At 43.0% G+C, this 27,719-nt stretch overlaps 3 protein-coding genes across 5 annotated transcripts in view; 1 reads left to right on the plus strand and 2 right to left on the minus strand.

The window, feature by feature from the left end:
- prkd3 (protein kinase D3) overlaps window positions 1-12,365 on the minus strand; it is a 123,390-nt gene extending 111,025 nt beyond the window's left edge. For all 3 annotated transcript variants that reach the window (XM_083998730.1, XM_083998731.1, XM_083998729.1), the window contains exons 1-2: window positions 12,157-12,365; window positions 10,673-11,336 (exon numbers count right to left, since the gene is read on the minus strand). In XM_083998730.1, coding sequence (XP_083854856.1) covers window positions 10,673-10,948 — 276 coding nt within the window. In that variant the 5' untranslated portion in view covers window positions 10,949-11,336; window positions 12,157-12,365. The remainder of the gene's footprint in view (window positions 1-10,672; window positions 11,337-12,156) is intronic.
- An 878-nt stretch (window positions 12,366-13,243) lies between these two features.
- Window positions 13,244-19,975, minus strand: mocs3 (molybdenum cofactor synthesis 3). The gene is made up of 13 exons (XM_083998019.1): window positions 19,729-19,975; window positions 18,435-18,567; window positions 18,232-18,324; window positions 17,435-17,555; window positions 16,499-16,573; window positions 16,191-16,308; window positions 16,002-16,110; window positions 15,836-15,898; window positions 15,105-15,268; window positions 14,863-14,910; window positions 14,189-14,285; window positions 13,978-14,085; window positions 13,244-13,453 (listed from the first exon to the last, which is right to left on the minus strand). The coding sequence occupies exons 1-13, from the start codon at window positions 19,819-19,821 to the stop codon at window positions 13,296-13,298; spliced, it is 1,380 nt and encodes a 459-aa protein (XP_083854145.1). The 5' UTR covers window positions 19,822-19,975; the 3' UTR covers window positions 13,244-13,295.
- A 672-nt stretch (window positions 19,976-20,647) lies between these two features.
- qpct (glutaminyl-peptide cyclotransferase) lies at window positions 20,648-27,639 on the plus strand. Its single transcript, XM_083997557.1, has 7 exons — window positions 20,648-20,808; window positions 23,054-23,200; window positions 23,565-23,846; window positions 25,327-25,494; window positions 26,163-26,262; window positions 26,798-26,914; window positions 27,003-27,639. The coding sequence occupies exons 1-7, from the start codon at window positions 20,686-20,688 to the stop codon at window positions 27,200-27,202; spliced, it is 1,137 nt and encodes a 378-aa protein (XP_083853683.1). The 5' UTR covers window positions 20,648-20,685; the 3' UTR covers window positions 27,203-27,639.
- Window positions 27,640-27,719: the final 80 nt, after the last annotated feature.

Here is a 27,719-nt window from a genome sequence, read left to right on the forward strand (position 1 = left end):
AACTTCTTGCTGTGAGGTGACAGTGCAGTAGATGTTACAGACTCTCTCCACTTCCCCACGCTTGTATTTAGAACAAATTTGATACTGTGAAAGCCCTAATTTACACATGCAACGAACATTATGGCTAACACTATTTTCCAAAATCTTAAACTATGCCTTTAAAGGGACAACGAGGAGTTTCTATTCGGTTATAAAAAAGTCTCACGTTAATGTGGATGAATCTCCGCTACCCACACTTGTTAATGGGCCCATTTTCGATAAATATATCGTTCTGTCTCTATCGTTATTTTGTTATTATTAGTGGTGGCGGAGATGCTGGTCGAGCCGACCAGCGTTTTTTACTTTCGGTTTCGCAACGAGTCATGAGAATAACGCAGCTGAACCCCCGTTTATGGTCGGAACTACGACGGTATGTGAACCTCTTTGAACCTCTGACTTTAATTCTTGATGAATGAAAACATGAGTCCATCTTGCGCCGGTCAAAAGAATTTTACGGTGCGCGCGGAGGCTCATAAATGTAGTGTGAAAACGCTTCGCTTTTCCAAAACTCCTCGTTGTCCCTTTAATATTTGTCCTTGATTATTATTTATTTATTTATTTATTTTTAATTTGGGGACATCTGAACCAAAACTAATACTGATGGTTATTTTAAAAGTTTGATAACATGCATTACTGATGTTCATAAATAGCCAGTTGATGCCACATCATCTACCACAGCACCCACTGTGCTCATTTGGCATGACATTTCGGATCATTTTCGTAGGCTGCTAGAATAAACTGCACATCCACTGATGACAGCCTGCGATGACTCAAGCGACTCCATAGACCGTGCTTCCCTTCTGCTCCGCAGCTATAGTGCATGGAAGGATAAAGGCAGAGGAGGAACGCTTGATTCCAATGGTACATTACATAAAACTATTCGCTCCTCTGTTTGCAGGCGCAGGCCAAGACAAACACGCTACAGCTGGAAGCAGAAAGAGTAAGAGGGGGGGTTGGGGGGAGTAAGGAGGTGAGGTGTAGCTGACTGACAAAGCACTACCCTCATATGGTTCATATTCAAGCGAGCGTCTTCGTACACACGCAGGATCAAGCAAACTCATCCCACCGCTCTCTTCGTACCGCAACGTGTGCCCCCCCCCCCCTCCTGAAGACGAGTCAGCTTCTTTTCCACTGCACGAGGGAGAAACGCAAAAGGTAAAGCGACTGAAGCGGGCCTCGTGCAGCGGAAAGGAAACTCATGTGGTGGGAGAAGCTGTGACTTTCTCACTCTGCGAGGCTGACTAACTCGTTTCCTTCCATGCATGCGGCAGTATACATGGCTCACAGCTCATTCATAGGCGTTTTGACTGTGTGAGGCTGTCTCATCGTGGAAAACACACAACACAAGTATATGTCCTCCGGAGCTAATAACTCCAGTCTGAATGATGCTGCTGCTGCTGATGCTTCCCAGCCAAAGCGCGTGAAATAAAGCTCAACTGCAAATATACAGTATCTGCAGTCAGTTTCAACATGCATGGACTATTAACACGCGGCTGCACAAGGTGGAAGCCTTCACTGCACTCGACTCCACCCTCTGCATGCTGCTTTTGTATAAACAGGGGTCAGCGTAATGACAAAGCAGCTTATTGTTTGACCTACTTCTCACCCCTCGCATTAATCTTTTGCTGCGTGTTTCAGGAAAGAGTGTGAACACCGAAGCTTGGCCGAGCAGCACGGCCGAGCTTCGACTGGTAAGATGAGAAACGCAGAGGTCTGAAAAAGTGCCAAGAGCTCATATGTAATTAATCCACCTCGTACTGCACACTGAGGAGCCATGCATGTGTGTGTCTGTATGTGTGTGTGTGTAATGTATCACTGTTTTCTGGTGCAGACAAGGTGGGATCATGACTCTAACCGCCGAGCTCGGGCCCAGGGTCGCGTCCAGACCGCAGTATACAGCAGGGAGACTCTCCACCTGCCATCCTAGACCTCTTTCAATCATCGGGAGACTCTAACAAAGCTATAGCGCTTAGCCAATTTACATCAACCGCACTAGCTGACGGCTGCCAGCTACATTTCTCTCTGGTTTCATAAAACGTCGCTGCGACGCTCTCCAAAGAAAATCCCTCAATTATTTCACCAGGCTTTTGATTATTTGGACCCAGAGAAACAATACTCCTCTCTGTGGTAATTTGGCCTGAAGTACAGACGCACTGAAGTGGAGTGGAGATAATGGTGGGTGAGGTCACCATTTGGTTAGTAGCCACCGTCTCCCCCAATGAGAGCCAGGTGGCTCCTAGCCTATATAACACTAGTTCTTAACATGCATGACAGAAAAATGACTCAACTCTCTCTCCTGATGACAGTGTCTTGTACATGTGTGGGTGCTTGCTCACTGTGTGTGTGTGTGTGTGTGTGTGTGTGTGTGTGTGTGTGTGTGTGTGTGTGTGTGTGTGTGTGTGTGTGTGTGTGTGTGTGTGTGTGTGTGTGTGTGTGTGTGTGTGTGTGTGTGTGTGTGTGCATGAGCATTGCATGCATTAACAGTGTCCAGAGGCCAGGCAGAGAAGAGGAAGGCTGAGTCACAGGATCCAGAGCTTCTCAGGAAGAGAGCAGTGTGATCTAAAACATGCTTGGCCGGGGCCCCCGCACACCGCTGATGAGTTATAGCCCCGCTGCGATCCTCCACCAGCGCCTTCACCTTCAGAGATATACTGCAGCGCACACTCCCCCCCCCCCTCCCCCCACTCTCTCTCTCTCTCGGGCCCGGAGAAGCCGGGGACAGCCAACAGATTCACCTCCACACGGGGCAAATAAACAGGTGAACCCGGGGGTATTTATGTGGAGATTGATGGTGACAGCACTTTCTCCCGTTCTGGTGGAGCAGGGGGTCAGAAGGTGCGCGGTAATGGCAGGATGTAGGAACATGCTGCTGTTGCTCAACTGAAACATTAATAATTGCTCTGGGGTCTGTTTAACTAAGTGGGTCTGGACTGACTGGCTGCTTGAGGTTTTCCCACTTTTTCTTTATGATTAATCATGAGAAGTAACTTTTTTACAGAGGTGCTTTTGTTAAATTAGCGGCTTCGCAGAAATACAATTGTTCCTATGTAATAAAACTTCCCTAAACTAAACACTCGGGGTCCAGCCAAATTCCAACACCCATGCTGTCACCTTTCTTCAAAACAGAGACACCAAGAGGCAATTTCTCACAACGCTTAAACACACAAGACAAGAATAATGGCAAGTGCAGTGTAGGGGAGAAAAAAAGCCATTTGAGCGCAGGCACACAGACTGCACGGGCTGTGCTGCTCCGCCGACCACAGCAGATTGGAGAGCAGGAGCAGAAGGGAGAGAATATGGAAACAGGGAGCGGCTCTGAGGGGAACTAACCCGACAGTGAGCACGGCTGGAGAAAGAGACACAGAAACACAAAGGAGTCGCAATGAGCGGCTGCCTGCTTCCCTCGGGTTTTTAAGAGTGACCAGACAGCCCAATCAAACAGAAGTAGAGTTGTACCACAGATACTTTCCTCTCCATTCAGGCCAAACGTTGCTCATTATATGGCAGCATTTTCTGAAGACCCTTCCTTTCCCCTTCATAACATCGTAGCTTTCTTGTTCTAGCAACAACTTTGCATCAACATGTAATTGCACTTCCCCTGCCACCTTCCTATCAGTTTGACAGATCACCCTCGATGCTGAAAGACAGGAAAGGCAAACAGTACTGAGAAAACAACACAGAATAAGACATTCTGCAACCTGCTTGTGCTGCAGGGATCAATAACACCACACTGATACGACTGTGTAGCTACAACAGAGACTGTGTGCTCCTCACTGCAGGACAGTGGAAACATTTTTGGCATGTTAGCAGATGCTATGGTCATGATTATAACATCTGTTTGTACTAGTCTTTTGATTTGAAGGGCTCCTCAGTTCAGAAAAGCAACATTAGACATTAACTATATGCCAAATAAGCAAGGGGTTAATATCCTGACGAGGGCCGTGCTCTTGTCATTAAGCGCCCCCCCTGCGTTCAGCGTTTTTCATGGTTGAGGTCTTCTCAGTGTGCTGAGGTTGGGGAATGCAGTCAAGGTGGAACTGCAGTTAAACAGGAGAAGAAACTCAAACTGTTAATGAGTAAATTAATGAGGGAAATGAAATATCCTCTTCCAGCGAACCGTGTTATGCTATGGTTACAAATTTATGAATGGAAACTCGCAGGGTCTCTCAGGAAGTGCTCCTAAATCACCACATGTGGTTGGCTTCACAAGGACAAAGTCACCGGGATTCCACGAGTATTAAAGGGGTTCTAAATGACTGCTGCCGTACCACTTCAATATAATCACAATCACGGCCCATTCACATGGCATTAGAGGAGATTGGAGTGATGCGAGATTATCACCCGCCACCGGCGAAAAGTCAAGTATGGTGAAGGGCATTTGGGCGCAAAAGCTAGAAGTGCGGAGAATCCAAATCAAAGCCACGGTTGTTGGCAGGAGTGGCTTTCTTCTGATGGTTTTGGCATCAGACATTGAGCTGTACGGTGGTGGCCACAACCCCCTCGGTGCCCCATGCGAGGCGCTGCCAGCAGGGCTGTCCCAGCCTCCCCTGCCCCTTTTTCCCCGGAGAGGACCGCTCTTCTCCATTCTGTCATTCTCTGAGTCTTGTGGCCGGGCCCTGCGTTCTGCCTTGCCACTTTACATTTAAAGGAGAGCGAGGCGGCAGAAATGTGCACTGCAGATGGTAGAAATTACTTAGCTCACTTAACTTCAGAGATATTTTCTTCTTTTTTCTTCTCTCTCCCTCTCTTTCTCCCTCTCTCTTTCTCTCTCCATTTTCCACAAATTACTCCAAGACTGGGGAAATTGATAGATTCCTAGTGCGAGTAGGCTTTTCAGTTGTACATTGAAGACTTTTTTTCAGGATTCCCCATTGTGATATCAATTCAGTCCACTCCATGGTTTTGGAATACACCAAATGAACTCTGAAAACCATCTAAGTTGGAAAAAGGCTAAGGCCGTAACAGTGCGGATTCAGAACCAATACCAACAGTGAGTATTTTGATTCGAGTGTGACCTGTTTTTCCTTGAGAAGGAGCTGAATGTGCTTTCCAGGAAACGTCTGGCTCCATGTATATCACACATAAAGCCCTCCGCTGTTGGGACGTCCTCTGGGGTGAAATATGGCTGCCAGCTCCATAGGAACATGCAGATGTGGGCTTATACTCTCCAAGGGAAGGAGGGAGGGAGATGGTGGTGATTTATTTCCCGTGTGTTTCAGTTAGTTTTGGTTGATGTGAACTGCAGTCCCTCCATTTTCCATCTGCATCCTTCTTTTCTGACTATTTTCGCTTCTTATTTTCGTCTCTCTTTAATTTTGTCTTGCTGCTTTCTATACCTTAATTTTTCCAGACGAAGCATACTATCAAAAACTGTAAGATCTTAGCTGAGAGGGCTATTGAGATTATTTATTTTTAAAGCATAATCATCACTGGATACATAACCTTTGGCAAACAAAAAGCCTAAATACTGATATAACATCATGAAGAAAGCACATAAATGCAAACCAAAGAGCCTTCACCACTGTTGCAACAATTAATCTTGATGAGGAATGTTGAGCCGATCTCGTTTCTCTGCCAAGCGTTACCTTGCATCATGCAATCGATATTACACAAAGGTTTAGAACAACCTAAATCCTTCTGTTTTATAACGCTCTGCCGTTTCGCTGTATGTTGTTCAACGTAGCCTGGTTCTGACTCAAAAAGGCCTTTGTCTCGCTAATTACAGAGGCAGATGTACAGCCCTCAACCAGAACTGGGAGTTACAGCGCTGACAAAACCAGTAGGGAAACCTGTGGCTGAGGCAGCTGCCTTTCACAACATTTCCAGCTGTAGCGAAAAGGCAGCAACATCCTAAGGACAAGCACTAAAATTAAAGTATTCATAAAACTAACATTTCAGGCAAAAGTGTAATGTTTTTTTCCATTACCTATGCCAGAAGAACTTCACATTTCCTTCCTCCTGCTAAGCTTTATCATCCCCTTTGACGGTGAGAGAAACTTTCAACTGGTGCCAAGCTGCACTGTAAATTCTCTGTTTATATCAAACCTGTTTGGTGCCAGCATTTCACCAGAAAGCAAGTCCACCGAAAGTGAAATTGCACCATTGTAGAATATCAAATATGGTCCTATAAAGAGTGAAAAATAAACTCTGCTGATCACCTTAATTGGCAGTACAGCATCCATCAAATCTGTCAAACGTTCAGCACTACCAAAGCAAGTGTTTAGCTTCAAATATTTTCAGTTTCCTAGCAGTCTAATCCCACCCATCCCAAGCAACATCACATCATCCTCCAAAAATGCCTGGGTGAAGAGGAATGTTCTGTAGCTGGCTGGCTGTCGGGGCTGACCAAGTGGCTAACTGGGAGTCATTCTCAGGGAGTCGTGAACTTTTGTCCCGCCACTGCTCCCTTGCTGGCTGCACGAGAGGACTTGGGCGACACCAAACAGGAAGTGTTCAACAAGTGGAAGCTATGGATGTTTATCTCGCACCATTCATCAAGCCCCCAAAAAACCAGACACACAAGTCGAAAGCCGAGAAGTGTAACAAGGCCGGCCTGACTCAGAGTTGCTTGGAGCATTGGAGCGCCGTCAACGGGCCATCGTGGGGTTAGATCTGAGGCTGGATGGTACCCGACTGGGAGGGACTCCACCACCCACTGGCTGGCTCCTTCCATCCTTTCTCACAGTCCTCAAGGAGCCTGGCCAAGAGCTGATAGTGGTGACACTAAAACAGTAACATTTTAGATTATTCAATACATTTCAGGAGCAGTAAATGCAATAGCTGCTCCGAGAGAGTGAGCCTATCAAGATCAGGTTACCCCGGACTGAGGTTGACCTTAACCACAAAAGTTGTTGAATGTGGTCCAGACCACTACTATCAAAACCCAACTTCAGATCAGTACAGGGAACAGAGAGAAAGCAAATCTATTCTGCAGACTCTGGCCAAGTCATGTGGTTGAGCCTTTAGCAGGAAGAGGAATGAGCCGTACAAAATCTATACAATACACAGCTATTATAACAGGCTGCATGACTCCCTGTCAAACAATGAGACCGATTCAAAACTAAAGGGTTCAGGAAAGATATGAAATGTCAAACTTGAAGCCATGACACAATATACACAGTAGAGGAGAGTACATGCAAACATTTGGAAATTATACAGCTGTCCAACTGTATTCACAGTGCCTCTGCTATAGTGTGAAGGGCTTTTATCCCTGGTGTGTGAGGCTTGTTGAAAACTGGACCTGAGCTAGTTTGTCAGATGTTGCTGTAATAGTTCAGCAAGCCAGCGAAGGAGCAGGTTCCAAAATAAAACACCAAAAAGAAAACGAAAATTGTACTAAAACTGGGAACAGTGCAGCAAATTAAGCGCTCACTTTATCAGAGAAAACAACTTTCTGTCCTTAAGCTATGTTTGGTCACAAGCTTTGAGAGGATACTGGAAGGATGAGATTGCAGATACAGAAAGTCAAAATGGGGGTTTTGTATTCTCTGCTATGAAAAATATGAATCTTAAAATGGCATTTATACATCTGTGGCAAAGGGTTATTATGCCATACCTACAGCAGCTATGTGTATGTAGGTTAAGCAACAATCTGCACTGTAGCTAACATCCACCTCTTCAAAAAATGTTACAGACTGGGACTATGGAAGTGAAACAGATACAACATGGAGACGAACTGTGAGCTGTGATTGATCAGTCTGTGTTTTCTTTCTGTCCTGTTGCTGGGTGAGTCCGTTGAAAGACTGTTTTCTTCCTTTTCAGTAACACACACCTAGAAAAGGCTAAGCCAATATATAGGGCACATGTACAGCAGTTGTACAGTGGTAGTTTCATAACCAGTAAAACCACAAGGCAGTTACCAGTGAAATAATGCCAACACAGTGTGTGGAAACAAGCTATGTATCGCGTGATGGAGATATCAATAGCTGATTATAAATCCAAACCTACTCTTTTGGGCTCCTGTTAACCCCTTGTGCACTGGGAAAAGTCCAGAGCCGGAGACACACACACAGTGGAAACACTCCATCTTCCAGCAGGCCTGAAAGCACCTTTGGGTCTCATTAAAAAAAAAGAACGAGGAAAAGTGCATCAGGGTCGTTGTTCCTACCCCAAACCCAGATAATCAGCAGGGAGCTGGACAAATTGCTCCGCCACTATAATACAAGGTTGAAGGCGACCAAGATATCAGCATGGTTAAATATCACGCTTTACGTACGACTAAATCTCGCTCGCAACAGCTGACACAGCAGAAATCCTGACACGGAATGAACAGATTTAAATGGGGATAAGCATCCATGTTTGTTACATGGCTGAATGGTGAGTCACTTAGTGAAGCAGGCCAGCTCTCTGTGGAGGAAGCAGCAGCATGGAGGTGGGGAGGGTGGGGAGGGATACACCTCCATCCAGACCCACATCTCCATGCAGATATTACCACATCAAGTCCAAAGCTTTTTCCTGTCTCACCCCTGCTGACAGACACCTGAGGTTGTGCTGACTGGAGACATCCTGGGACGACTGTCAACAGCTAAAGCTAGGGTCAGAGATCCTCAGCTGGAAAAGTTGGCCGGCACGAGCGGACTTTGTAAAAGGCTCGCCATTGTCATGCATATTTTAGAACAAGAAGTGAGGTAGGGATTGACTGGAGAGTGCACAAGGCTTACAGTCATATTTTCCATTGATATCAAAGCCATATGGCTGGAAATCATGAAATAGTTGAGAGAGTGCACTGCACTTGGCAGTGTCTAATAGAAGAAATGCACAACAATGTGGATGAACAGGCTGGATATGTTCTCTGGTCTACTAATGAGCAGTATATTATGTGGCGAAGGATGTACAGTATGCTCACATGTTTATTCTATAGCCTTTTAAAAGTTCCCATGACTGCTGGTCATAAACTTAAATTGCTTCCTGCCATATCTTATGAAACTCCATGGTGTCTTTAGATGTGCACATGTGATATGAAATGATAAAACAGTGATAAAAAAATCGCACAAAACCAATAGATGATCCTAATCACTTCTTGGCAAATTATCAGCACCCACTCACTATGAATGCGCTGCACTGATTTTCTTCAAGCGTCGACTCGTCTTCAAAGAATCGTATTTCCCACTCTTTTCCTGTTACAGATTCTTGCAACTATGCCAATGTTACAGGATCCATGTAAATATGCACAGTGATGAGATTTTCTGCTCTGCGGACCAGAACTGTTCATAACTAGCTAGTGAGAATCAGCAGACCCTCGTAAAGAACAACAACATTACCCTGCTCCTCTGGAATGTCAACTTGGACAACATTGGAAACCAAAGGACACAGACGCAATACAGATAACTCCTTCACTACTGTATCTTCCACTTGCTGCTCGCAGCACAAGCCCTTCATTCATTTTTTACCCCCCCCCATTTCCATTATCATCACCCCAACAAACAAAAATACAGCTCTGACCTACCTACATGTTCAGATCCTAGTGGCTGATGAAAGTGCTTTGTTTAATCACCGCCTTTTTTATCCAGTCAATAATAATTACAGACACAAATGGAGTAATCATCATTATTCACAAGAGGTTGTGTGGATGCACATAGGTGCCATTTCATTATTCCAACAGGCTTTACACACCATTAATCCCACACAAGTATAAAGTGCTGTCCACATCCATGGGCTCAAAGAACACAAAATAACTCGGTAAGAGATTTAGAGCGGCTTCATATGTTTGAAAATACTGCATATTTAGTATAAATAATCATGAATGTTATGAACCTTTGATGTCAGTTTGCTATATTAATTGTATTACTGCATAAATTTATTGCTGGTTTCATGCTCCAGTTTATGTGAGCTACTGTTTTTGAGCTTATTTGGTATTAGTAGTGGAGCAATGGGTATATTTTTTCTCACACTAAAAACCACTTTGCATAAAAGGCATTGAATCTGTGGTGTAGCTTTACAATGCTTGTTATTACAAAGGGGCCGCCTCAGATTGGAAAACTGAAATTAAAATGTTTTAGCCTCATTTTCACATACAAACACACACACACACACACACACACACTGGAATACACACTTCCCTGACTGCTCTCGAAACAATAACAGGCGAATTAAAGCTGGCGCCATTGATTTGCACTTAGAATATTCTCAAACAAGCAAATATGAGATGTGGAATGATGCGGCCGATACTTGCAACTTCTTGTGCTGAGGCTACACTACGGTGTCATTACAGCATTAGCAATGTCATGGAAAATAAAGTAGTTCCAACATCACAAAGAGCCAAGCAAAAACCACTGAATAGTTGTGTATATGTGTGTGTATGCATCATGTAAGTTCTGCAACATCACACCACAGTGTAAATAACTGGTGCTACTAGACTGTGTCCTGTAACAGGAGGAGCGTTGGTGCTGTTGTGTGCATGCCTCTGCTGCGTTTGACTCATTTTGGGGCACGAGGCCCAGATGTCTGTGTTGGAAACAAAACCTTAACAGATGAATATGGTAGAAGATGGGAAAACACGCGGGGTGCATCATCATGTTAGTCCTATACTGCCTCCAGGATTACTGCTGAAATTTAAAAACAGGCTGGGAAAAAACAAGGTAACTGGGATGTCCTGTGTGTGTAACTGAAAACTGTGTGTATCGTGAGCGCTTACCTTCTGGTCCACTATGGAGCACACCAGGTCCTTCACAGAAGACAAGGACAGGTCATTGGCTTCCAGGTTCACCGTCTCTCTGGTCAGTCCGATCTGCAGCAGGAAGGACACCCCATGGAAAGAGCTGCGGGAGTTGGTGGGGCTGGGGGCACTGTGGCTGCCGTTGGAAAGCCGCGTGTAGAGCGGCCCAGGCGGGCTCGGCGACGAGGACGGGTGGTGCGGATGGAGAGAGTGGAGGAAGGCTCGAGGTAAGGATGGGGGAGAGGAGGCAGACATTGGGTTTCTTCCAATGGCGACGTGAAATGCCGAATAGTGGAGAACTCAGAGAGGAGTGATACAAAAAAAAAAAAAAAAGCTCAGCTGGATCTGTGGGGATGAACTCTTGGCAGGGGGAAACCTTTGGTCTTCATCGGTCGTAGTGACTCAGCACTGTCTGTTTTATCAAAGTGACATTGTTTTTTTCAGGAATTGATAGGATAATAACCTACCGCCCACCTGAGCTCACACACACCACACACTCATTAATGAAGTGGGCAGGTGATGGGAGAGAAAGTCTGAACAATCCACAGGCTTCTGCTGTAAAAGCAATGCCACAAACTTCATATCCTGGAGTGGTGTTCCTTCTCCTTACTGAAGTCAGTAATCCACTCTGACCACAGGAAACCTGTCACCACAAACATACACACACACAGAGACAAACACACAGCTATTTTTATAATGAACAAGTATTCACCTCTGAATCTGAATACACTGCAGAGCAAGAAAATGACTGGTTCACTGCATTAGTCTGTCAGCTGAATGAATTTTGATTTTGTTCAACCTTGAACACTTTACAGTTAAACTAATGGAGTTAATATTAACTTTATGATGAAAGCACTACATCAGTTAGACACATAATAAAATAAAGGAACAATATGAACATTTTTAATTCAATTTCTCCTGCCACTACCATTTCTATTGTGTTTTGCTAATGCCCAGTACTGTTTTGGTTGTGTGCAGGGCAGGCTACTTCCCAGTGCTAGCTCAAAGCTAACTCCACACTGCCTGTCTGTAAATGGGGCTGATAAGTGAAACTTTTGTTTGAGAGGATTACTACTTTGAACGTTAGGCTACTATATCGACCTGTTTGGACTGTTGCTGAACGAAGCAAAAGCAACACACTTACGGCTGCTCGTGCGCAAAACAAGTCAAATTAGAGCCCAAAGGACGCGTAAAAGTCGACAAAGCGTATCATTTCTGTGTTTACAAGAATTTCAAACTCCACAAACATCTGGAACCGAGGCTTCTGAACATCTGCACCCCTCCCACTTTCGATTGGCTCGCTGGCAGAACACGAGCCGAGTCGAAAAACGCCAGCAAAACAAGTTATACAAGCCCCTGAAATATGCACATTTCAGATGACACTCACAACTATCCATCTGCTCACGTACGAGCCCGTCCACAAAGCAAACGTCGAATTAAATCATTGTGAAATGGTACCTTACCTTCACAGTCAGCGAAGGGCGCTTTCCTTTCCATTGTGAGTGGACTGAAGAAACTTTTTAACTCCATCAACTGAGGGAAGCGGAGCCTCAACTTTATTATTCTGCACTTTTATGTTGAGTCGCACACAGGAGCGCAGCGCCGCAGCTTACAGAGAATAAATAGTAACTTTACTTTGACACAGAGGCGCGCTGAGACTGACCGAGTCGTCCATTTATTTTCTCTTATCTTTTTATTCCAGATTGTAAATTCATGCGCATCTTATTATCCTTCCAGTTGTGACTACTCCCACTGCTTGACGAGGAGAGGAAAAAAAAGAGCAGCGACCGTCGCTGGGGCTTGGAGTCTTTTTATTATCTCCGCATAACTGACTTTCCATGTGTGGGGAGGAAAACTTGAACTACAGTCCCTGTGAAGCAATGGCGCCTCCGATGGAACTCAAACCAATGCGCATGTGCTTTTCTTTTCCGTTATTTCAACTTGGCCATGCCAAGAAAAAAAAAACTTCATTCTACACGAACCGGTTCGGTTTGAAACACGCTGGTTTTCACGAGCGGAGTCTGGGAGTCTTCAGGGTTCATTGAAGGGACTAATAGGCTACTATGTCCCCGGTCTTAGAGTGGTTGGAAGAACGCACTGATTTATTTCATAAACAACAATAAGTTTGAGTTTTCTGATCAGAGTTTTCCTTTAAACAACTTAACTTATTTATGGCAGCGGACAAAGGTGTGCAGAGAATAGGATAGGCTTGATTTGTCATATGTTAGGAAGTATCAAATTGCATTATATTTTATTTAATTCACCGAACTTCTAAGGATTGACAAGAAAAACAGGAAGAGCAACTTGATTTTGCAAGGATGCTAACGAGTCATCTAACTGCCAGCTCATGTTTTTGATGAACTGATACACAGCTGGTTACACAACACATTTTAGGAACTGCTCCACTGTTACACTTGTACACAATGAATTTGAGGCTCTGTATTTCAGCTATGACATTTAACACAGTTTACTGAAAAGCAAGATGCCCATTACACACACATACACACACACACACACACACACACACAAATATGCGGGAAAAAACAGAGATGACCTACAGAATGCAATATTTATTAAAAGATAAGAAAAACATTGTAATGGATTAATACTGTGGAAAGGCGGGGTCTATTTTCTGTGCCCAGGCCATCAGGCCTCCACAGATGTCTTTCACTGTGATGCTGTCCACTTCTGATCCACTCATCTTCTCCAGAACCTGCACCGCCTTCTGAGAGTCGTTCCCCAGCTTACAGATCACAAACACTGGAGGAAACCACAGAGAGAAAACACTGACGGATGAGTTTGTTCAAATTTGAGACTGAACTTCAGCACATTTAATCTTCACTACCAAAATAATAAACAAAATACACATCAGCTGCCAAAAGCTGCACGTTTTTAAACAGACTAATGCTGAAAATTATGAAAACTTGAGTATGCAACAATTGAATACACATCAGGTGGCCGAGACTACATCACAAAAGATATAACCTAAATTCATCTCATTGATAAAAACAGCTCCGCACAGTGAAAATCCACAACACCACAAAAATAATGTTCTGAATATTAATTTCTCTGAAGCAGGCCAGCTGCTCAGGTTGACCACTTGTTTTGGAAAAGGGGTCACCTAGCAACCCCATTACAACCTTTTACTCGCTGTCCAAAATAAGCCTCCCGCCCGGCACTATACACGATACACAGTGGACTGGGTGAATATGCACAAGTGGCTCTACGTGCCTGTTCATTTCAAACAACATGTACGGAGCCTGAATGGTGTTTTGACATGTTACCTGGAGGCTGGCAGTCACCTGCCATCTGCTGTTTCAACTGGCTGATTCTCTCCCTCAATAGCTGGACATGTTCACTCCTTCTCTCCTCTAAACTTGAAAGTGGGATGTCTGGCAGAAATATAAGGAGGATAATCACACAGAAACAGGAAGTAAAATTACAGAATTGGGACACAGTGGCCCTGATACAGTGTCTCCATCACTGAAAGGATACTGAGGGAGAAGGGTAAGTGGCATATATCCACCTCCACAAGAGGGCGCACATCCAACAGAAGATGGGGCTCTGCGGTGTCCAATATCGACTGATAACCCTGGAATTATATCAAGACAGCTCTTAATGCACTTCTATCATCAAATATATAATTGGACAGAGGTGTGGCTTTGGTTTTCTGCAAAAAAGACATTGATTTATGTCCATAGTTAAACAGGGAAACCAAAATGATTCCCAGCAAATGTTGAAATACTGCTTGGATTTGTATTTGTGGAGGAATATGAACATTTTAACTGCTTTTCCTTAAATCACAGGAAACAAAACTGTTTCTAACTGGAGCCCCTTGCACAATCTCGATTACAGCCCAATCAATCATGATCCCCATCTCTGCGCTTAATGACTCAGCGGGTTTGAAAGCGCCAATTCTGCAGAAATATAAACAGATGCAATCCACTACCACTGCTCTCAGTGCCAAATAGAACATGTTATTCTTTCCCATAGAAAATCTACAGGCCCATATTAAGTCATTTCCCATTTGGGGCTGGGTCAGCACAGAGATGTAATCAGTTTATGAATGCACATGAAAACTGAGAAAATTGTGAGTAATCATACAATAAACAGCACTAAATACAGGGAGTCACGCAATAGCCGACTGTTCTGGAGAATATATTCCCTACCTGTACCGTGATCCTCTGATCTCTGGAGAGGAGGTTGAGTCTGCGGCACTGAAACACACGGAAAAATCGGGCAATAAGAGAATTTTCCTATGATTAAGGGATAATTATGTGTACTTTCTACGTGTCATATGAAATACGGCTGATGTAAGAAACACTTTTTATTACTTCAAAAAGCAACATTCCTACGAAAACGTGCACAATTCCACTATATGAGTTGTTTGGTCTCATCTCGTACGACCGACCTTATCTGTGGCGGCGGACCCACAGAAGCTCTCGTAGTCCACCAGCTTGGTTACAGTGGGGGTCTCTCCACAGACTGCACAGCCAGCCTGCTTGGGCCGCAACCTGATGGACCGAAACTTGGCATCTTGAGCGTCAAACATCATCAGCTGCTGGCCACAGGAAGCTAAGAAACCTGGTCAAGGATCATTTATTTGATGGATCACGTCAAGCACGTCTCCCATTTGCCACGGCCAAGATTCAGGCAACGGTACATTTCCCTGGCTGCCACACGACAGCCAGGTGTTGGTTCAAGTATCACAAGTGACCACGTGGCCTAATGGATAAGGCGTCTGACTTCGGATCAGAAGATTGAGGGTTCGAGTCCCTTCGTGGTTGGAAACTGCATTGTACTTTGCAGAAATTTAAAAGTAGGTGATATGATATGAGTCAGAAGTCATGACAGGGCGAGTCTATTCTCTGATGTGAACTTCAACATTAGTGCAAATGCATCTTGAGACAATGACAAATGAACAGCCAGTCCAGACGCCTTAGACAAAAATATCTCTGTTTTTACTTTGTTTTATCAGACGGGCACAAAACACTAATGTTGCTACAATGAAATCGCTTTAAGCAGTTGACCGTTGCTTCATTGCAACATCTCAGTGAAAAAGTTCTGCTGCAACCCAAAAAAAATAACGAAGCAAGGTGAACTATATAATGTGGGAGTTAAGAATGGAGCAGGAAAGGATACAGCCTCGTCCAGAGGCAATCTTGATGACTTCCAAAGCTTGGAAGCAGCCCATGATCCCTGGAACTTAAAGAAAAGTGGAAAATGTTACCAGGGGCTATTATTTACACAAACAGCACTCTGTCCAACGTTAATGGCTTCTGGGCAAGTAAGAAGGGACAAGACTCACCCACTCCTAACACCCCTCCGTCAGAACAGTTGGTCACTGTCTCTGGGGGTGGGGGTACTGGGTACAGACATCTGTAGCAGGGGCCTCCGTTGTAGTTATACACTGTCAACTACACACACATACACATAAACATAAATGATTTGGAAAATGTTCAGGAGCCCTGACAAGAAAGAGTTCTTTCTACCTTACCTGCCCCTCCATTCTCAGTGCACTTGCTGACACTAGAGGTTTACCGCTGAGGACACAGGCGTCATTTACCAGATAACGAGTGGGCACATTATCCGAACAGTCCGCCACAATGTCATATATGAGGTCAGAGAGGTCAAGGAGGGTTACATAAGAGTTTCTCAATGAAATAGATTGGCAGTAAGGTTTTTCTACTGATACAAAACCATGAGCTTGAATAGGATGACAGCTGTAAGAACTATTCATGAGAGGATTAAGCCAGCGGTAGGTCTGCGTAACAGATGTAGGTTGAAGACTTTGCTGCAGGATACTGTTGAATGAGTTGCAAGGCATTCTCTGATGACAGCTGCAGGTGGTAGGGAACACACTCCACAGTGGAGTTCAACCTGTGAGTTCAAAAAATGACAATTATTTCTTCAAGAAAATATGTTTGGTCATCCATAATTAACAGAACAACACAAGCAACAATGTGAGATCAGCGTTGAGCCACAAAAAAAAGCCACATCGAGGACATACTAGTGATTCAAACCAAAAACAAATCACAAAACAACATGTGAGCTTTGAGTCTGACATGGGATCTGAGTCACATGTCGGCCCCCTCTCTCCTCCACCCCCTTACTCTTTACTGTCTCTCAGCTATCAAACAGGTGCCAAAACATAACATCATTCTTTAATAAAACACACAGAAAAAATCATTAATAAACAACAATGAGAAGAGGATGGTTTTGTCTGTGTGACACACTCTAAGAAATCTCTGCAACATGTTGTTTGCTCAGTCAGTGAAATGACGCCCTCATGTGGCCGCGGCTGTGCAATGTTTGTGTGTGTGCGTTAACCACAGTAGGCCCACTGTGAGGGAGAAAAGCACCAGAAACAGCTGTCTCTAAAATAGCATGTTTACACAATATTTGCAGACTGAGGAGAAATACACAACCAAATATAACCTGTGGTGAGACTGGAGCGCGCCAGCATACATTACACAGCAACCAAAGGGTCACAGAAAGCATTTAAATGCACCAATTATCATAGTTACAGAGCATCTAATAATATTATCTTATTTTACTAATGATATATAATAATAAACATAATGTTTCAGGTCCGTTTAAGATGTTTTAAGCAATACACTTCTCAAATGTTCTCAAGCTTTTTTGCTACAGGATACTGGTATAATGGTGCACTGACCTATGTACTGGGCCATCCCACATTAGATGTATTTTTTCAAGAAATGTACATGTATAAGTCAGTACCTTCCAACTGCATTGGCAGCAGACAGAGCCTTGGCCTGGCCCTGGTTCTCCTCTCCATGCAGCACCTGTCTGTGCAGGTTACTGAGCTCCACCTCATCGTAATCCAGCAGACCCAGGCGGCCTGGAGACACACAGACAGACTTCTGACTAAATAACAAACACTGATAATATTGGTAGACCATGACCATTAAAGGCCAATTTGACAAAAAGTGAATAAATCAGACCTGACTTGCCCTTTTTATTTATACCACTTGTTTGTTGACTTTTTCCTAGATGTTATATCTGCTTACTTCTAAACACAGACGTTGACTCTTCTCCTACACAGCATGCTAATATAAGCACAAACCCCTACACCCATTTCCTTCAATTACTCCAGTTATCTCCAGTAAGTTATGCAGCAAAAGTGTAGTTGCAACTTTAAACCAGGAAACAAGTGATATTAGTTTAACCACAAAAGAAAAACCTAAATTAAAAGCAGAAAAGTACACTTGGTTCCATTCATTAACCTTTGCTATATGTATTTCAAATCTAAGGTACAATCATTTTGTTTATCAGCCCCTGAGAGGTGACACTGCTAATTTTATTCTGCCTAAATTGTATACGTGGTGTATGTTTTAAGCCCTATCGTCTTCTTCAGAATGGGATGTTTGTTGTCTTGTGTAAATATGAAAAAACAATAAAAACACATTTATTATTATTATATTCTGCCTAAAGAAAAAAAAACAGTTGGGGTTTCAACAATCATTAAAAAAAAAAAACAACACATCATACCATACAATAGTAAATAGATTACTTACCAATGCCTGCTGCTGCAAGGTATTGTGCCAGGGGGCAGCCTAGTCCTCCACAGCCCACAACCAGCACTGAGGTCTTAGATAAGTTTAGCTGACCTGTGGACAATCAAGACGTGCTCTGTTGTAACTTGTGTTCAGTCTTGTCATTTACCTCACTTGACAGAATGGCCTCTGCTCTAAACATCACCGCATGTGACAGTCCATACCGTGTACACCCAGGTCAGGCAGAAGGAGCTGTCTGCTGTACCGCATAATGTCCTCATTGCTGAGGGCCGGCTTGGCTTTCAGTGGGGTCAGGGGTCTCACTCGTTCATGTAGCTCCAGTGCTGAGGTATGGTTCTGATATCACACAACGGGGCAATTATTATTACACACTAAATAAAGGAGGCAAGTTATGTACAAGAGCTTTTGAGCCAGGTGGCATCACAGCGCCCAACAATCTGTCTCTATAATATAATGAGCTTTGTTTATTTCCGTCTTTAGGTTTGTCTCCAGCCTGATGTCTGACATACGGAGCTGATTACCAAGAGCTCTACATAAGAGATATGGGAACATTAAAGTGGCTAGTATGTTTACCTGTATGTTTACTTAGGACCCATTACAATGCCTGTCTTTGCATTGGTATTCTTCTCCACTTTGAGACAGGAAAGTAGCTTTTTATTTGTCTTCTCAAAATCATGTCAGTTTATGAATTCAACAGGAATATGGCAGTGTGTTTGTATGTTTAATATAATGCTGAAGGGACATTAACATGAGTATGTTTTTTTTTTTTTGTAAAGATGTTTATTCCAGGGGCTATGTTGAGGGTGGTGTTGTACTGGAGTTCCTGTTTGTTGTCTTCCCCGTTTACGTGCACAGAATATTAGGAACACCTATAACACCATCACTAAACACGTCCTTGTTGTAACATCTAGCTGAATTAACACTTGTATGTAGCTACGATATTGTCTTTATAGTTCAATCACAGTAGGTTTTGCAATCAAAATATAAAGAAGATTTGCAGTCAAAAAAAGACCAGTAAACAAGTGATATAAGTTTGACCACAAAAGAAAAACCTAAATTAAAGGCCAATTTCTCTACAGTAAATAGGCTACACCTGGTTCCATTCATTAACCTTTAGGATTTGACATAAAAGTATCAATATTGCAAGTTTGATTGAATAATAAAGACACAAATGTAGCTCCATACACTTGTACTACTAGCTACTACTACTACTAAAAACTCAACATGAAACCTAGCTAGCATGCTAGTTAACGCTCTGTCCTGTGTCCAGGTTTAGACAGCAGTGGGAGGTTCAAATGTGCTATCATTATGACCCGAGGTGTTCTTACTATGTTTACCTACGGTACATTACATTTAGTTAGCCTACACTCGTTATTAATAGACTATTAAACTACTACTCCCATGGAGGGAGTTTCTGTGGGCACGTGACGTGCTCCAAATGTGGAGAAATGCTACATTGAATAAACACCAGCTCGACGGTGAGTAAACTTCCCATACCTTCTCCAGCTGAGCCAGTCTGTTCTTCAGAGCAGAAATCTCTTTCTCCTGCTCTTTGAGCTGAGCCTTCAAACAACACACCTCCTCAGACATCGCTGCTGCCGTGTGCACGATTAAACCAACACAATGACAACAACAAAAGGTGCAGCCAAGTGTCACGGAGAGGATATTTCACTGTAACTTTGCACCGGGCAACAACTGTGAAACAACTTTTAAGTGTGGTGAGAAAGATGTTGACATGCAGCAAACGAGGGAGCGCACTTCCGGGTTGGCCACGTGAAACAAGACCACGTGGTAGATGACGTAGAGCGCGGCTCGCACTTTAAAGAAATAGCCTATATATTTTTAAAGTAGCTTACATATTTATTATAAAAACTAGTTTGTCTGACTGTTCATGATTAATAATATGATTAAATGGGAAGTAAAAGAAAGTAAGTAGATGTTTGATTTAATATAAATATTATATCAAATAGCCTATTTACTTAGGCTACTTTCTGTTTGTTAAATTTAACATTGCGCGTTTTATATTTTACATCACATTTTGTCACTCATAAACTGTTCAGTTGGAAAAAAATAATAGATTGATAACTGTTTTTTGTTTATTTCGTCATTTGTTTTTTGGGGGGGGTTTGCTACATAGGCTACATAATGGGTCTAGTCAGAGTATTCTCTGGGGCCCTCAGGTATGCTGTAAAAGTGTTGCTTTGTTGGTGAAAAGGAGCAATTATCAAAGGGCTATACATGGGGTCACCATGTCATTACTGTTAACAAGCACCCGAGTGGATTACACACACACACACACACACACACACACACACACACACACACACACACACACACACACACACACACACACACACACACGGCAGTATAGTGACGCGCTGTGGTCTAGAGAGCCTCGGGTACTGCCTCCTGCTTTTCACATGATCTGTAAGCTTTCACAGAGGAGAGACAGGAATGTGGAGAGCAGCGACAACAACGATGGCTGAGCGAAGCAGCATAATGCGTTTCATTTACGTTGTGTCTATTTCGATGACATTTCTCCACTGCTCCTACGGAATCCCCTGGACTCAAGAAAAGGTAGATCAATTAAGAGAGGAACGTTTTGTTGTCTGAAGAACACATGGGCAGGTAGTCGGAGCAGTAAATCTACATGGGGGCAATCAGAAAATCGGAAGTGAAACCATTTATTTACAGTAAAATTGCCACATGCAATGTTTTTGTATCTTGTGTGTTAGTGTCACGTGGCTTACTTTATAAATAAATAAAAAAGTAGCCTACCATATCAAACGATTGATTGCAATTAGCGATTAACTAATTAATTAGCTACCGAACTGAATAACAGTTATTGTCATCAGAAATGCACCTGCACTTAAATGGAGAAATCTTTAATTGCAGGAAATACATGTATGTCTGCCATTCGTTTATTTTACTTTGTCAGCCTGTGCATGCTTAACATACTGATCAACAGGCTACTGTTCTTCTATGAGAAGTAAAAACTACAGGTTTTCATACTCAGCTCCAGTCATGATTTATAATAGCTGTTCCTGATATCCCAGCAATACTCTGCACTGTTCACAGCACTTGTGTAATTCTCCTGAGATGCACCTGAGTATGCCTGGCCACTCTTGCTCCTCATCAGTGATCTTCTCCTGCTTTTCTCTATGCCTGGTTGCTATGGCAGCACGGCCATCATCATTGATCCTCCAATTGCAGGTCTTGGTATTTATAGATCTTAAGTGGACCCCCTTTAACCCTCTCTGAGCTCAGTGAGCCCCAGCTCTTGAAGAGGACTATATTCAGTCTGTGTGACCACATAATTCTACTCTTGCGCCGTAGCTGTACTCCACTGTGTAATTACAGGACTGATGCATGAGTCAGCCAGCATGGACCCAATGCGTATTGTGAACAGGGTTCATAGAAGTGTATCTGCATGCTTCAGTTGTAATGAACAGGCTTGAGGAATGTGGCTTCTCCTGTTGTTCAAAACAAAAACAAGTGAAACCAAATCAGTACAAAGAACAAATGTCCACAGTGATTTCCCTTTAAATAATGTTCATTTCAAAGACTAAAATGAGTGCTCATTTATAAAGTCAGATAATAAACGAAAAATCAATTCAGTGCTGTGACTCATTTACTGTTTCTATCCTCTTGGGTGGGATTATTTGCTGCTTTTCACTGATTTATGAGCTTTGGACTTTGAAAAAGACATGTTCTTGGAAAATAACAATAAATTCTATTTCTATGATAAATTTATGCTCATTAGAATAAAGAATTAAAAAAAATAGTAATCAGATTAACTGATAATGACAATAATCACATGTATGAGGCTTTTTCCAACATCTTGGCAATGAAGGACCAGTCAGTCTGCCTGTTATCAGAGAGGCAGGAGCTACAGAGACACTGACCGTGCTCTGACATTTACCATCAGCCCTTTCCTTAATGCTCCTGCTCTCCATCCTCCCTGTCAGTTCAGTTTGTTACCAGGACAACCGTGCTTCTCAGCAGCTGAACTTTGAGACCAAATGAAAAAAAGAGCCATGGGATCATAGGATCGATGTGTGTGTGTGTGTGTGTTTTTAAACAAACTGAATTGACACACAGCTTGATACGTCAAATCAAAATAGGTTGTGTTGCTTTTTACAGTCACGCTCCTTTTCCTCGAGCAAAAGGGAGTAATAAGGCGTTAACAGGAGCCTCTCACTTCTACCTCATCAATGTCTATTCACACAACTCTAATTGCCTCTTGTGTCTCACGCTGTGGAGGTGATAGAGAGAACTTCACAGCACAGTGTTTGACACAAAACTGCTTATAGATGAACAGTGTGTATGGCTTTTCTAGACATTATACAGGTGTTGTTATATAGTAGCTGATTGTCAATAAGCCTGTTTAAGAAGGATGTTCTCCTCTAATAGCCGTAACATATCTTAAATATAGGAATAAAAAATTCCATTGTGGTTTCCAGTAATAAGACAGGAGGAAGTTACTGTTGTGACACAGTAACTGTCACAGCCTGCATGGCTCTTACAGCCATGACAAAGGAGAGAGACGCACCGTGGTCACAGTTAAAGAAGTATTTATGTTACGACACAGTAACATTACTGGTTGTGTGAGCTGTGTGTCATCTGCATGAATCAGCAAGATTGCTACATGCTCTTACTAAGAGGTTGGTTGAAAACACAATATGCTGCAACAGACGTGCTGACAGAGCCGCTGATTAACAACAGATCAACAGTGGCATTTCATCTTTGCAATAGTCACTCAATAGCCAGTCAATAGCCATGTCTCATGTATTTTGTTGTTGTCTCCTCTGGTGGTGTTCAGCTCCAGCACAGAGCCATCACACTAACAGGAGATGAGATCCGTACCGCCCTGTCTCACACTGACCTGGAGCAGATGTGGCAGAGAGATCTGAGGCCACTGTTGGTTACCAGGTACCCAGGCTCTGCAGGCAGCCAAGCTGTGCAGGAGGTGAGTTTACCATTTGTAAGATAATATAACAACCAGTCTGCCAGCATACAGTATAGTATTTGTGATACCCAAAGCTGACAGTAATTGGTGAGATAAATGTCAAAATCCCAACAGTATTTCAGTAGCAGCATTAGGGGAACTAAAAGCAAAGATAAGCAGCTTAAACCAGCTGATATTGCACTAGTTAACACTTGTGGGTGATTTCTCCACATTTTACATCTTGTCCCAACATGTCCTTTCAATAGAAAATACATTCAGCTCAATAGGTTCAAGAAGTCATCACAAAATACTGTAAAAAATAGACAAGCAACAGGTTTAAAGCAACCTGTTCTCTTTTATATGTGTGTGTTTGTGTTTCTTTCAGCATATTAAAACAACTCTGGGCTCCCTCGGAGCAGGCTGGGAGGTGACAGAGGACAGGTTCATGTCACAAACACCCTACGGCCCGCTGCCCTTCACCAACCTGATTGCCACCCTCAATCCATCAGCCAGACGCCGCCTGGTTCTGGCCTGTCACTACGACTCCAAGTACTACCCCCCACAGTGGCACGGGAGGGAGTTCCAAGGCGCCACCGATTCTGCTGTTCCCTGTGCCATGATGCTGGAGATGGCACGAGCCCTGGACGAAGAACTGAAAGCTCAGAAGGTAGCGACTTAAATCTACAAAATTAAACATGGGTTTAGTTTGACTGCGACCCCATGTGCATGTGCACTATGGATGCCTGTAAACAAAAAACATCCAATGTGCAAACAAGAATATCAATATAGGCCATACAGAGGTGTGCAGTAGTCTCTTGTTGTGGAATGGACTAACCTTGTTGCCATGAATCATAATTAAGTCTTACAACAACAACAGTCATGGTGAGCTTGAAAATAACAAGGTCAAACACGGGGCAGACAAGCCAGCTCCGTACCTACTGGGTGAGCATCACTGGATTTTTCACTCACATGAGGGAACCATTTATCACTTCAAGCATGTGATGTGAGTGTTAAAGGGAAACAAGGAAACATTTTTAGTGCTGCAGATTAATTAAATACTAGATAAAACTGTTGTCATTCTATATTTTTCCTCATGAAAACCAACCAGTACATTGGTCTGGTTGTCAGTCCTTGACCTGTGACTTGATGTAGATCTTTAAACATCTTCCTTAAGCTTCCTGACATACCTGGGTAGTTTATAGTGAACAGTAACCAAACAGGAGTAAGTGGCACATTTCCTGGGAACTTGTTTCAGCTGTGGATCAGTACACATTCTGTAACCACAGTGGAGCTCTATGACACAATCTGCTGTTTATCAGCCTGTGGTTACAATGACAATACAATTTGTGTTGTCATTTCACAAGACTGTTGACAAATGCCATGTAAAGACCGGTAGTGATGAAATGTATTGATCAGGTTTATCATGTCAGCATTATCTTTGGGTCATTCACTAAGATGTGTAGTGCATGCCACTTAAATTAAAGTTTAATGACATTTTTAATGAAAAATTTCACATGTGAATTACACATTGATATAAATGCTCAAACTCAATATCAATGATGGCAACAACATTTCAAACTAAATTTGTATAGTAAAATAAATTAAAATAGTAAAAATAATTTATATAGTTAAAATTGTTAGTTCTGTCTCATGAATGACACAAATTTGTCTTCAACAGCGTTTTAATGTTGTTGCACAAATGGTGCATAAGCAATATGCTTAGTATTCATGTAGTTTGCTGCTCTGTACTTTTTCTGTGTCACAGTTGAGAGTCACGTCTCTTGGGTGGACAGTGACAGGGAGATCTGCCAAGGGACATGTTTGTCAGACTCAGCTGTCTGTCACAAAGGTCACTGTGGGGAATAGGGATCACCCTGAATACAAATACAATGCTGCCACAGAGGAGGAGACATAATCAATGTCATGGCAGGATATTCAGGATCAGGATATTGTAGGCTTTGTAATAAAGTAGAGTCATTTTAGGAGAAAAAATAAGAAATTCTAGTTCACGACATACTGTAAAACCTTCTTTTGAAACTCCATTGTTTTCCATCACTGTCACATAAAATTCCACTAGAGGGCAGCAAATCTCTTGGAATGGAGACTGCAGTATGTATCACTGTATTATCTCTGTACCTCCCATGTAGAGCTCCAGCCCCAACCTGACACTGCAGTTGATCTTCTTTGATGGAGAGGAGGCCCTTTTCCAGTGGACCCCCACAGACTCCCTGTACGGCTCACGCCATCTGGCCCAGAAGATGGAGAGCACCCCGCACCCTGCCGGAGCCACAGGCACCAACCAACTCCACAGCATGGTGTGTACCAGTTCTGCTCATCCTCCTCTGTCTAAACCAACCCAGATTAGCATAATCACTTAATCACACTTAAGATCATCCCTTTGTTAGCCCACATCAATTTCAGCACAATCTGCTTAGCCCTGATCTTCTCTCTCTCACACACACAGCCCACACAGACACCTTAACAAGGGAGATCTCACGTCTATTCTTCTGTATTTTACAGAAATTTCAAAAAGCTCACAAAACCACTCATTTTATCTCCAGGGAGGCTCGGGTGTCTCGATATCAAACATCATCCATTATACAGTCTCCGATAACAAGATGTCACTTTAATTGGTAGATGTTTCTTTATCATAGCAACACTGAGATAGAGCCGGTGTTTATCAACAAATGGAGACATTCCTGTGCGGACAGGGAGAGATAAAGCAGACAGTATCAAGTCTGTGCATGTGTGTGTTCATGCATGTGAACGGAGCAGCGGGTGTGGCCTGCAGAGATAGCGTGACGTGAGGTGCCACCTCAAAGTGGTGGTTTTGATTATTATGGGAACAGGCTCCTGGTCAGAGACTTATCTTCAGGATGTGCAGAGAAGGTTTCTCACCAGAATGCTTCATCCCCTTTCCTTTCCTTCCCTTTCCCTTTCCTTTCCTTTCCTTTCCTTTTGCTTCCCTTCTCTTCTTCTCCAGGATCTGTTTGTGTTGTTGGACCTGATTGGAGCTCCTGGCCCTCACTTTGGCAACCAGTTCCCCAGCACAACCCCCTGGCTCTCCAGACTGCAGAACATTGGTAAATGATCCAGTGTTTGAAAAATGAATGGTGTTACGTGGGGCTTTTTACGTTGCTGAAGGTGTGCCACAAGAGCCAATAAATCAACTCTCAGTTTCTGTAATTACACATCATTAATGTGTTAGTCATCTCACAAAGAGCTATCATTGTATGGGGGCCAGAGTGCCAACTGTGCTGACAAATGATTGCAATTACACCGTGTTTTTCCATCTGCTCTGACTGCACTGTAGAGATAATTCCTTTTTTTTAGGCAAAATTACTAATGAAACTGTAAAGGCCCTGGAAGCCTACTATCTCAGTCTTCTTCTTTTTTTCTTTTCTTTTTTAATATGACAGGATTCTTTATTTGTTTCAATTGCACCAACATGGGATGATAGTTGTGAGATTGTTTGGTTATGCTGCAGAGACATGAATCCAAACTCATCAAACCACACTTACAGTCTTGATTTTGTAATTAATAGATCATATATGTATGTTTTTTCTGTAAAGTGCTTACACATGCACTTTTTTCACTCTTTGTCTTGTATATCCTCAGAAAAGCGACTTCACTCCATGAATCAGCTGGCGGATCATCCTATCAGCGTGCAGTATTTCTGGCCCGATCGACCTGTTGGCCACATACAAGATGATCATATACCATTCCTAAACAGAGGTATACACACACACTAAACAACAACACTAATGCAAAAATAATCGCATCTTGTATACCTGTTAATCCCCATCCTGTGCTTCTCTGTCAGGTGTACGTGTCCTCCACCTCATCCCCTCCCCCTTCCCCTCCGTGTGGCACACGTTTGATGACAACGAACAGAACCTGGATCGCTCCACCATCCAGAACCTCAACAAGATTTTGCAGATCTTTGTTCTAGAGTACCTCAGTGCCAGACCGGTCGTCCCTTCAGTCCCCTCAAACCCTTCAAACCCACAGAATGCACCGTAAAAATTCCCGTTAGCATTTTCTGCAACAAGGTATAGCCCAACACATTTATTGCAGTCACAACTGCAGTGAGCATTTAACATGGAGCATACTGTACGCTCATATAAAGAACTTCATGTTTTGTTTTGAAATCGAAGTCTTCACAAGTAAATGTTTATAATTTGTCCTTTGTAAGTTTACATGAGACCTTTTTTTTTTTTTTGCAATTGGTTTCATAAGAGATTCTGAGACTTTTTCCTTCAAGCCCTCGCCCCAGTGAGATGAGCACACAGGATCTGCTGTGTGTTTTATACTACACTGCTCTCTTTATTTAGGCCTACACCCCTCATTTGCCCTGGGAAGAGGCATCTTAGTGTCAATACTAATGTCTGGGATCTGCTCGGGTCGTATCAGAGATGAGGAAGAAGTGTTAGAAAAAATGTATAAATTATGTGTCAAAATGCTGTGATGTCCTTTTTTTTTAACAATTTCCCTGCAAGCACTCAAATACATAAATGCATTACAAGTCCAAAGATGGTGA

This window comes from Trachurus trachurus, assembly GCF_905171665.1.
Source record: "Trachurus trachurus genome assembly, chromosome: 22".
Lineage (NCBI taxonomy): Eukaryota > Metazoa > Chordata > Actinopteri > Carangiformes > Carangidae > Trachurus > Trachurus trachurus.